A 12,298-nucleotide genomic window follows, 5' to 3' on the forward strand; every position below is an offset into this window, starting at 1 on the left:
AAAAAGCCCCCCACACCCTCCTAAGAGACGTTTATGTATGTTCAACACTGATCACGTGTCTTCTGTATATGGAGTTAACTTATACTCTGAGCTACATACACAGAAATAGCTTTTGATAGTGTCAGCAAGAAGCAATGTGCTCAGTACAGAATAAAAATAAGAATAATTAATATTTAACAGTCGGCCATGCGGTACGCGACTTTCGCGCCAAAGTCGCGTTTCGTATGACGCGCTTGGCGCCATTTTTTCAGCCAATGAAGGGGCGTGGGCAGAGTGATGACATAGGCGTCCACGCCCCTAAGACCTATCGCCATGTTGTCGCTTGTGCGCTGTAGCGATTTGCACTGTGTAACACCAGCTTTTCAGTTCACGGACGGAGGAGAGAGAGAGAGATGCATTGGGTTTCGTGTTTCGGTCGATCCTCGACTTTTTGCCATAATCGGCCGATTTCACTCGACTCGACTTTTGAGATAGTCGGGTTTCGCGAAACCCGGCTCGACCCTAAAAAAGTCAAGGTCGCTCAACCCTAATAACGAGACTTGGGAGTCGGTGTTGGAATGGATCCCAAGACTGTCGCTGAGTGAACCGTATAGACTGTCACAGCTCTATGTGATACACAGAGTTTATAGGTCTCCGATGGTGCTATATAAGGCAGGATTGCGTAATGACTCTGAATGTCCGAGGTGTAAGTCTACGGATGCAGACATTTTCCATATGATGTGGACATGTCCGAGGTTGGCTGCCTTCTGGGTGGTAGTTTTGAGTCGTATGGAAGGTGCGTATGGATGCACGGTGCCAAGGGATCCAGTTGTCTGTTTGTTGGGATGCGTGGATGAGATTGGAGTGGATAAACACCTAAAGATAGCTATAGCCAGATTGTTGTATATGGCTAGGAAGGTGATAGCTAGAAACTGGATTAGGGAAGAGCCGCCGTCAAGAGGAGAGTTCCTCCAGTATGTGAAACAGGGCCTGACACTAGAAAAAGGGATTTATAAGAAGAAAGGGAAAACTGAAACGTTCAATAAAATGTGGTCTCCATGGATTGCTATGGGATAGTAATGTGAAGTGTGGCTTATACGAATGGTTGAGGGATTAGATACTCTATTGTTTTAATGATGGTAGTAATTAACAAGATGAGCTGCTTTGTGGGGTGGGGGTGGGGGGCTTTAGGATCGAAGGGGGCTGTTTGAAGGGGGAGGGGGGGGAAATACTCTATATTGAAAATGTAAATGTAACATGTTAATTGCCTTGTTATTCTTAATAAAAATTTATTTGAATAAAAAAAAAGTTCATGTCTAAAACAAGATTTTTGTGAAAAAAAAACAAACTTTTTCAATATGGCGACCTAATATTATCAAATTCTGTGTCATACCTGTGGGTTCAAATTGCTCAATATACCCCTGGATAAAATCTTTGAGGAGTGTAGTATCCAAAATAGGGTCAGTTGTGGGGGGTTTCTGCTGTTTAGGCACATATTCAAACCCAACATGGCATCTCAAAATTTTGAGATTAAAAAGTCAAACGGTGCTCCTTCCCTTCCGAGCTCTGCCGTGCACTCAAACAGTGGTTTACCCCCACATATGAGGTATCGACATTTTCAGGAGAAATTGCACAACAAATTTTGTGGTTCATTTTCTCTTTTTACACTAGTGAAAATAAAAAAAAATTGGGTTCTGAAGTTAAATGTTTATTTTTTTCCTTCCACATTGCTTTAGTTCCTGTGAAGCACGTAAAGGATTAATAAACTTCTTGAATGTGGCTTTGAGCACCTTTAGGGGTGCAGTTTTTTGAATGGTGTCACAATTGGGGGGTCAATAGAACAGAAAATACCCAAAACTCACTTCAATTTTGAGGTGGTCCCTAAAAAAATGGTTTTGTAAATTTTGTTGGAAAAATTAGAAATTGCTGGTCAACTTTTAACCCTTATAACATCCTAACAAAACAAAATTGTTTTCAAAATTGTGCTGATGTAAAGTAGACATGTTTGAAATTTATTAACTATTTTGTGCGATATGACGCTCTGATTTAGGGGGATAAAAATTAAAAGTTTGAAAATTGCAATATTTTCAAAATTTTTGCCATATTTCCGATTTTTCATAAATAAACGCAAGTAATATCAAAGAAATTTAATGACTATCATGAGAAGCACATTGCTAAGGAGAGTAAAACTAATCCCAAACTGTTCTTCAACTATATCAATAGTAAAAGAATAAAAACTGAAAATGTAGGCCCCTTAAAAAATAGTGAGGAAAGAATGGTTGTAGATTACGAGGAAAAAGCTAACATATTAAACACCTTCTTCTCCACGGTATTCACGGTGGAAAATGAAATGCTAGGTGAAATCCCAAGAAACAATGAAAACCCTATATTAAGGGTCACCAATCTAACCCAAGAAGAGGTGCGAAACCGGCTAAATAAGATTAAAATAGATAAATCTCCGGGTCCGGATGGCATACACCCACGAGTACTAAGAGAACTAAGTAATGTAATAGATAAACCATTATTTCTTATTTTTAGGGACTCTATAGCGACGGGGTCTGTTCCGCAGGAATGGCGCATAGCAAATGTGGTGCCAATATTCAAAAAGGGCTCTAAAAGTGAACCTGGAAATTTATAGGCCAGTAAGTCTAACCTCTATTGTTGGTAAAATATTTGAAGGGTTTCTGAGGGATGTTATTCTGGATTATCTCAATGAGAATAACTGTTTAACTCCATATCAGCATGGGTTTATGAGAAATCGCTCCTGTCAAACCAATCATTTTATGAAGAGGTAAGCTACAGGCTGGACCACGGTGAGTCATTGGACGTGGTATATCTCGATTTTTCCAAAGCGTTTGATACCGTGCCGCACAAGAGGTTGGTACACAAAATGAGAATGCTTGGCCTGGGGGAAAATGTGTGTAAATGGGTTAGTGACTGGCTTAGTGATAGAAAGCAGAGGGTGGTTATAAATGGTATAGTCTCTAACTGGGTCGCTGTGACCAGTGGGGTACCGCAGGGGTCAGTATTGGGACCTGTTCTCTTCAACATATTCATTAATGATCTGGTAGAAGGTTTACACAGTAAAATATCGATATTTGCAGATGATACAAAACTATGTAAAGCAGTTAATACAAGAGAAGATAGTATTCTGCTACAGATGGATCTGGATAAGTTGGAAACTTGGGCTGAAAGGTGGCAGATGAGGTTTAACAATGATAAATGTAAGGTTATACACATGGGAAGAAGGAATCAATATCACAATTACACACTGAATGGGAAACCACTGGGTAAATCTGACAGGGAGAAGGACTTGGGGATCCTAGTTAATGATAAACTTACCTGGAGAAGCCAGTGCCAGGCAGCAGCTGCCAAGGCAAACAGGATCATGGGGTGCATTAAAAGAGGTCTGGATACACATGATGAGAGCATTATACTGCCTCTGTACAAATCCCTAGTTAGACCGCACATGGAGTACTGTGTCCAGTTTTGGGCACCGGTGCTCAGGAAGGATACAATGGAACTAGAGAGAGTACAAAGGAGGGCAACAAAATTAATAAAGGGGATGGGAGAACTACAATACCCAGATAGATTAGCGAAATTAGGATTATTTAGTCTAGAAAAAAGACGACTGAGGGGTGATCTAATAACCATATATAAGTATATAAGGGGACAATACAAATATCTCGCTGAGGATCTGTTTATACCAAGGAAGGTGACGGGCACAAGGGGGCATTCTTTGCGTCTGGAGGAGAGAAGGTTTTTCCACCAACATAGAAGAGGATTCTTTACTGTTAGGGCAGTGAGAATCTGGAATTGCTTGCCTGAAGAGGTGGTGATGGCGAACTCAGTCGAGGGGTTCAAGAGAGGCCTGGATGTCTTCCTGGAGCAGAACAATATTGTATCATACAATTAGGTTCTGTAGAAGGACGTAGATCTGGGGATTTATTATGATGGAATATAGGCTGAACTGGATGGACAAATGTCTTTTTTCGGCCTTACTAACTATGTTACTATGTTACTATGTAAGTACAATATGTCATTAAAAAACAATCACAGAATGACCGGGATCTGTTAAAGCGTTCCAAAGGTATAACCTCATAAAGGGACAGTGGTCAGAATTGTAAAAATTGTCTCGGTCATTAAGCTGCAAATTGGCACTTCACTAAGGGGTTAATTATCCTGAAAGTCTCCACTTCGATTACATCTCTGTTGTGAATTCTGCTCTTGGGTTCCCTCCAGTGGTTGTAGGTGGGAATGCAGTTGTCTCTGAGTTACAGCACTGGCCAGGTGTATCAGCTAATTGCTGTTCTGACTGGGATATCTAAGTGTGCAGGATTCATTAGCCCTTTCCAGTTGTCAATGTTTCTTTGGAAGTATTGGATCTCTGCCTGGCCTCACCTGCTTAGCTGCCAGTTCAGCAAAGATAAGTGTCTGTTTTCTTTTTCTGAAGCACACTTGCTGTGTGCTTATTTTCAGTGCTGATCTTTTGTTTCTATTTGTCCAGCTTAGACTGTGTCAGCTGTTTTTCTCAGTCTGGTTGGATTCTCTGGAGTTGCAGTTATACTCTCCACGTCTTTAGTTAGATGGTGGAGTTTTTGTATTTTCTGCTGTGGATATTTTGGAAGGGTTTTATTACTGACCGCACAGAACTCTGTCCTGTCCTTTTCTATTTAGCTAGAAGTGGCCTCCTTTGCTAAGCCTGTTTTCTGCCTGCGTGTGTCTTTTCCTCTCCAACTCACAGTCAATATTTGTGGGGGGCTGCCTATCCTTTGGGGGTCTACTCTGAGGCAAGATAGTTTTCCTATTTCCATCTTTAGGGGTATTTAGTCCTCAGGCTGTGTCGAGGTGTCTAGGTTTTGTTAGGTACACCCCACGGCTACTTCTAGTTGCGGTGATAGGATCAGGGTTTGCGGTCAGTATAAGTTACTACCTACTCCAGAGAAGGTTTTCATGCTGCTCCTAGGCCACCTGATCATAACAGTACTACTGGCCAACAATGAGTTAATGCATCTCAGAAGAAGGGAGGAAAGGTCTTGAGCCATTTTTTTTTCTTCACTCTGTTTTGTCTTCTCCCTCTTTATCTCTGGGTGGCTGAAGAGCCTTGTGCTAGCATGAATGTTCAGGAATTAGCCTCTCGTGTAGACCAGCTTGCTGCTAGGATACAGGGTATTTCTGATTATATTGTTCAAACTCCTGCTTTAGAACCGAAGATTCCTACATCTGTTTTTTTTTTTTTTTCGTGACAGGTCCAAATTTTTGAGTTTTAAAAATAACTGTAAACTGTTTTTTACATTGAAACCTCGATCCTCAGGCAATTCCATTCAACAAGTTAAAATCATCATCTCCCTGACTGCGTGGTGATCCACAGGATTGGGCATTTTCCCTGGAATCTGGGGATCCTGCTTTGCTTAATTTAGACTCCTTTCAGGCTTTAGGATTATTATATGATGAACCTAATTCTGTGGATCAAGCTGAGAAGACCTTGTTGGCCCTGGATCAAGCTGAGAAGACCTTGTTGGCCCTGTCTCAGGGGCAAGAGGCGGCTGAATTATATTGTCAGAAATTCAGAAAATGGTCTGTGTTGACTACATGGAATAATGATGCTTTGGCGGCAATTTTCAGAAAGGGTCTTTCTGAATCCGTTAAAGATGTTATGGTGGGGTTTCCCACGCCTTCCGGTCTGAGTGATTCTATGTCTCTGGCCATTCAGATTGACCGGCGCTTGCGGGAGCGCAGAACTGTGCGCGCTATGGCGTTATCCTCAGAGCAAATTCCTGAGCCTATGCAGTGTGATAGGATTCTGTCTAAAACAGAACGACAAGGTTTCAGACGTCTCAGTAGGTTGTGTTATTATTGTGGCGACGCTTCCCATGTCATTTCAGTCTGTCCTAAGCAGACAAAGAGGATCGCCAGTTCATTTACCATCAGTACTGTACAACCTAAATTTCTGTTATCTGTGTCCTTGATCTGCTCATTGTCATCATTTTCTGTCATGGCGTTTGTGGATTCAGGCGCTGCCTTGAACTTAATGGACTTTGACTTTGCTAGGCGTTGTGGTTTTTCCTTGCAGCCTTTGCAGAACCCTATTCCTTTAAGGGGCATTGATGCTACACCCTTGGCTAAAAATAAGCCCGTTTTGGACACAGGTGACCATGCGCACGGCGCCAGCCCATCAGGAAGATTGTCGATTTCTGGTGTTGCATAATTTGCATGATGCTATCGTGCTGGGTTTTCCCTGGTTACAGGTACATAATCCTGTGTTGGATTGGAAGGTTCATAATGATGTGCCTCTGATGTCTATCGCCCCCTCTTCCTCTTCTGAAATTCCGGAGTTTTTGTCTGATTTTCAGGATGTATTCGATGAGCCCAAGTCCAGTCTATTGACTTGATTCCAGGCTGTAAGTTTCCTAAGGGCCGACTTTTCAACCTGTCTGTACCTGAACATGCCGCCATGCGGAGCTATATTAAGGAGTCTTTGGAGAAAGGGCATATTCGGCCATCTTCTTCACCGATGGGAGCGGGGTTCTTTTTTGTTGCTAAAAAAGATGGTTCCTTAAGACCCTGTATTGATTATCGCCTCTTGAATAAGATCACGGTCAAGTTTCAATATTCTTTACCTTTGCTTTCCGATTTGTTTGCTAGGATTAAGGGAGCTAGTTGGTTTACTAAGATTGACCTTCGGGGGGCATATAATCTTGTTCGTATTAAGCAGGGTGATGAATGGAAAACTGCATTTAACACGCCCGAAGGCCATTTTGAATACCTTGTGATGCCATTCGGACTCTCTAATGCTCCATCTGTTTTTCAGTCCTTCATGCATGATATCTTCTGGGATTATCTTGATAAATTCTTGATTGTATATTTGGACGATATTTTGATTTTTTCCGATGATTGGGAGTCTCATGTGCAGCAGGTCAGGATGGTATTTCAGATCCTTTGTGACAATGCCTTGTTTGTGAAAGGGTCTAAGTGTCTTTTTGGGGTGCAGAAGGTTTCCTTTTTGGGCTTTATTTTTTCTCCCTCGTCTATGGAGATGGATCCGGTTAAGGTTCAGGCCATTCATGATTGGATTCAGCCCACATCCGTGAAGAGCCTTCAGAAATTTTTGGCTTTTGCTAATTTTTATCGCCGTTTCATTGCTAATTTTTCCAGCGTGGTTAAACCCTTGACTGATTTGACGAAGAAGGGCGCTGATGTGGCGAATTGGTCCCCTGCGGCTGTCTCTGCCTTTCAGGAACTTAAACGTCGTTTTACTTCTGCTCCAGTGTTGCGTCAACCGGATGTTTCTCTTCCGTTTCAGGTTGAGGTTGACGCTTCTGAGATTGGGGCAGGGGCTGTTTTGTCTCAGAGGGATCCTGTTGGTTCCTTAATGAAACCGTGTGCCTTCTTTTCCCATAAGTTTTCGCCTGCTGAACGCAATTTTGATGTCGGCAATCGGGAGTTGTTGGCTATGAAGTGGGCGTTTGAGGAGTGGCGACATTGCCTTGAGATCATAAGAATCTGATTTACCTCGAGTCTGCCAAAAGGTTGAATCCTAGACAGGCTCGATGGTCCTTGTTTTTTTCTCGTTTTGATTTCATGGTCTCATACCTTCCGGGTTCTAAGAATATTAAGGCTGATGCCCTCTCTAGGAGTTTTTTGCCTGATTCTCCTGAGGTCTTAGAGCCGGTCGGTATTCTGAAAGAGGGGGTGGTCCTTTCTGCCATTTCCCCTGATTTACGACGGGTTCTTCAGGAATTTCAGGCTGACAAACCTGACCGCTGTCCTGTGGGGAAACTGTTTGTTCCTGACAGATGGACTAGTAGAGTGATTTCTGAGGTTCACTGTTCCGTGTTGGCTGGTCATCCTGGTATTTTTGGTACCAGATATTTGGTTGGTAGGTCCTTTTGGTGGCCTTCATTGTCGCGTGATGTGCATTCTTTTGTGCAGTCTTGTGGGACTTGTGCGCGGGCCAAGCCTTGTTGCTCCCGTGCTAGTGGGTTGCTTTTGCCATTGCCGATCCCTGAGAGGCCCTGGACGCATATTTCTATGGATTTTATTTCCGATCTTCCTGTTTCCCAGAGGATGTCGGTTATCTGGGTTGTTTGTGACCGATTCTCTAAGATGTTTCATTTGGTGCCTTTGCCTAAATTGCCTTCTTCTTCTGATTTGGTTCCGTTGTTCTTTCAGCATGTGGTCCGTTTGCATGTTATTCCGGAGAATATTGTGTCCAACAGAGGTTCCCAGTTTGTTTCTAGGTTTTGGCGGGCCTTTTGTGCTAAGCAGGGCATTGATTTGTCTTTTTCCTCTGCATTTCATCCTCAGACAAACGGCCAGACCGAGCGTACTAATCAGACCTTGGAGACTTATTTGAGATGCTTTGTGTCTGCTGATCAGGATGACTGGGTGGCTTTTTTGCCATTGGCCGAGTTTGCCCTTAATAATCGGGCTAGTTCGGCTACTTTGGTTTCGCCTTTCTTTTGTAATGTTGGTTTTCATTCTCGTTTTTCTTCTGGGCAGGTTGAGCCTTCTGACTGTCCTGGTGTGGATTCTGTGGTTGACAGGTTGCAGCAGATTTGGGCTCATGTGGTGGACAATTTGGTGTTGTCTCAGGAGGAGGCTCAGTGCTTTGCTAACCGTCGTCGGTGTGTTGGTTCCCGGCGTCGGGTTGGGGATCTGGCCTGGTTGTCTTCCCGTCATGTTCCTATGAAGGTTTCTTCTCCTAAGTTTAAGCCTCGGTTTATTGGTCCTTTATAGGATTTCTGAGATTATTAATCCGGTGTCTTTTCGTCTGGCGCTTCCGGCCTCTTTTGCTATCCATAATGTCTTCCATAGATCTTTGTTGCGGAAATATGTGGAGCCCGTGGTTCCCTCTGTTGATCTTCCGGCCCGTGTTGGTTGATGGGGAGTTGGAATATGTTGTTGAGAAGATTTTGGATTCCCGTTTTTCAAGGCGGAAGCTTCAGTACCTTGTCAAATGGAAGGGTTATGGCCAGGAGGATAATTCTTGGGTTTTTGCCTCTGATGTCCATGCTGCTGATTTGGTCCGTGCCTTTCATCTGGCTCATCCTGATCGTCCTGGAGGTCCTGGTGAGGGTTCGGTGACCCCTCCTCAAGGGGGGGGTACTGTTGTGAATTCTGCTCTTGGGTTCCCTCCAGTGGTTGTAGGTGGGAATGCAGTTGTCTCTGAGTCACAGCACTGGCCAGGTGTATCAGCTAATTGCTGTTCTGACTGGGATATTTAAGTGTGCAGGATTCATTAGCCCTTTCCAGTTGTCAATGTTTCTTTGGAAGTATTGGATCTCTGCCTGGCCTCACCTGCTTAGCTGCCAGTTCAGCAAAGATAAGTGTCTGTTTCTTTTTCTGAAGCACACTTGCTGTGTGCTTATTTTCAGTGCTGATCTTTTGTTTCTATTTGTCCAGCTTAGACTGTGTCAGCTGTTTTTCTCAGTCTGGTTGGATTCTCTGGAGTTGCAGTTATACTCTCCACGTCTTTAGTTAGATGGTGGAGTTTTTGTATTTTCTGCTGTGGATATTTTGGAAGGGTTTTATTACTGACCGCACAGAACTCTGTCCTGTCCTTTTCTATTTAGCTAGAAGTGGCCTCCTTTGCTAAGCCTGTTTTCTGCCTGCGTGTGTCTTTTCCTCTCCAACTCACAGTCAATATTTGTGGGGGGCTGCCTATCCTTTGGGGGTCTACTCTGAGGCAAGATAGTTTTCCTATTTCCATCTTTAGGGGTATTTAGTCCTCAGGCTGTGTCGAGGTGTCTAGGTTTTGTTAGGTACACCCCACGGCTACTTCTAGTTGCGGTGATAGGATCAGGGTTTGCGGTCAGTATAAGTTACCACCTACTCCAGAGAAGGTTTTCATGCTGCTCCTAGGCCACCTGATCATAACACATCTCAGTTGTTTCATTTTACATCCAAACTACTTGCAGAGCTGAAATCAGGAGATGCTTTGTACAAAAAGGAAAAAAAGAGCATGAACCGCACCTCCTGAAATCATAAGTTGATCTAAAGCCGCTAGGCAAAAATGTATGTAAGTGAATGAGGTTTTCAGTTTAACATTCTGATCAGTCTGTATGAAGTCCACTGCCACGTAACGGCAAACCTTGTAGTGGGTCCTACCGCCCTAACGGAGCGGAGCCGTGCAGCAACCACCACCACAGCGGCAATGCACCAGCAGGGCGGACGGCCTGTTGCCCCACAGGCCGTCACTACGAGGTTTGCCGTGACGTGGCAGTGGGCTTCATACAGTCTGATCAGAATGTTAAACTGAAAACCTCATATTCAGTTATATAAATTTTTGCCTTGCGGCTTTAGAACAACTTATGATTTTTGGATGTGCGGTTCATGCCTTTTTTTTACTTTTTTGTGCAAAGCATGTTCTAGTCTTTTTTGTGGGCCAGCACTCCTCCCATTTGGCACAGGTGATTTTAATTGGCAGGAGAATGCAAAGTAAGAGGTCTAGCCCATTTTGGCTCTCACTGAAGAGCTGGAGGAAGGTGAGTTTCCGTGCTCCTTTCATTTTGGTGTTGGTACTGTGTGGCGGCCATTGTTGCTGTGGCTTTGTGCTGGTGGGGCCGCGTGGTCTGGAGTCATGGGGGCTCAGTCTCGCAGCATGGGTGCTGTGGGGCAACAGGTCATCCGCCTTGCTGATGCATTGCCGCTGTGACGGTGGTCGCTGCACGGCTCCGCTCCGTTAGGGCGGTAGGACCCACTATGAGGTTTGCCGTGACGTGGCAGTGGGCTTCATACAGTCTGATCAGAATGTTAAACTGAAAACCTCATATTCAGTTATATAAATATTTGACTAATGGCTTTAGATCAACTTATGATTTTTGGAGGTGCGGTTCATGCCTTTTTTTTTTCCATTTTGTTCAAAGCTGTAATCACGAGGATTCCTCACTGGCTAATGATTTCTGCACCTAACTGTGTTTGTCAGGTTCCTGTCAGGAGTCAGGATGCCGCTGTCTATTTCTCCATGGATGAGTGGGAGTACATGGAAGGACAGAAGGATCAGTACCAGGACGTCTGGATGAAAAATGACCCAACAAGGAAAGACCAGGACAAAAGCGACATGACTACAAGAATATTACTCATCGCCCTGGAGATAATCGACTTGTTAAAGGGAAAGGTGAGAGTCTCCCATGAGATCACTCTGATCTCTATTAATATAACAGGACTGAAAAGATGGATAGAATCTGTGGTGATCGGCGTCTGTCACTGTACACAGGAGCACACGGTGGTGAAGAAGACGTCCGGTGACCGTGTGACCCCCTGTATGTCCGGAGGACGGAGCAAGAGCCCCATCACAGAACCCCTGCACTCCCCGACACCTGAGAAGAAGGTCCTAGAACTGGTCAACAAGATCACTGAGCTGCTGACTGGAGAGGTGACTGCTGGGAGATTACACTGGGGGATTCTGGGTGATGAGCGGAGAGGAGACTGCTGGGAGATTATACAGTATACACTGGAGGAATCTGGGTGATGAGAGGAGACTGCTGGGAGATTATATAGTATATACTGGAGGATTCTGGGTGATGAGCGGAGAGGAGGCTGCTGGGAGATTATACAGTATACACTGGAGGATTCTGGGTGATGTCGGTCTCATTGGTTGTCAGGTTGCTCTCAGGTGTCAGGACGTCGCTCTCTATTTCTCCATGGAGGAGTGGGATTATGTAGAAGGACACTGGGATCAATATAAGGACGTTGTCGTGGAGGAGCTCCGGCCTCTTGTATCACCAGGTAAGAGAAGACCTTAGTCATTTCTTTGACTGTTTCCGTGGTCGGGAATGTCAGATATAATATTGAGCAAAAAAAAAAAAGGAAGAAGCCAGCACTGCTTATGGTCAGAACGCAATAACTGAAGTGCAATTGCACATAAATTCTAACTGTATTTCAAATATGAGACATTTAGCAAACAATTGATCAATTCTTTGAGCTACCCCGCCACTTCACGGCAATCTCATAATGGGGCAGTCCTAATCTTCGTATTTTATTTACGTTGTGCCATTATGGCTTCCTGAATGCTCCAGGTAGAGTTCGCATTTAATGTGGTCCTTTTTTTTTTTTTTTATACATTCAGGAAGCCATAATGGCACAACGTAAATAAAATACGAAGATTAGGACTGCCCCATTATGAGATTGCCGTGAAGTGGCGGGGTAGCTCAAAGAATTGATCAATTGTTTGCTAAATGTCTCATATTTGAAATACAGTTAGAATTTATGTGCAATTGCACTTCAGTTATTGCGTTCTGACCATAAGCAGTGCTGGCTTCTTCCCCTTTTTTTTTGCTTTGCATTGGTATGTGGCTGACCACCACTGTTGCCGTGC

At 43.9% G+C, this 12,298-nt stretch overlaps 1 protein-coding gene across 1 annotated transcript in view; it reads left to right on the top strand.

Annotated features, from left to right (window-relative positions):
- LOC138638917 (zinc finger protein 420-like) overlaps positions 1 to 12,298 on the top strand; it is a 116,534-nt gene that overhangs the window by 99,458 nt on the left and 4,778 nt on the right. Inside the window, exons 4-6 of the mRNA XM_069728665.1 lie at positions 10,907 to 11,098; positions 11,198 to 11,356; positions 11,586 to 11,709. Coding sequence (XP_069584766.1) covers positions 10,907 to 11,098; positions 11,198 to 11,356; positions 11,586 to 11,709 — 475 coding nt within the window. The remainder of the gene's footprint in view (positions 1 to 10,906; positions 11,099 to 11,197; positions 11,357 to 11,585; positions 11,710 to 12,298) is intronic.

This window comes from Ranitomeya imitator, chromosome 5, assembly GCF_032444005.1.
Source record: "Ranitomeya imitator isolate aRanImi1 chromosome 5, aRanImi1.pri, whole genome shotgun sequence".
In the NCBI taxonomy this organism is placed as follows: domain Eukaryota; kingdom Metazoa; phylum Chordata; class Amphibia; order Anura; family Dendrobatidae; genus Ranitomeya; species Ranitomeya imitator.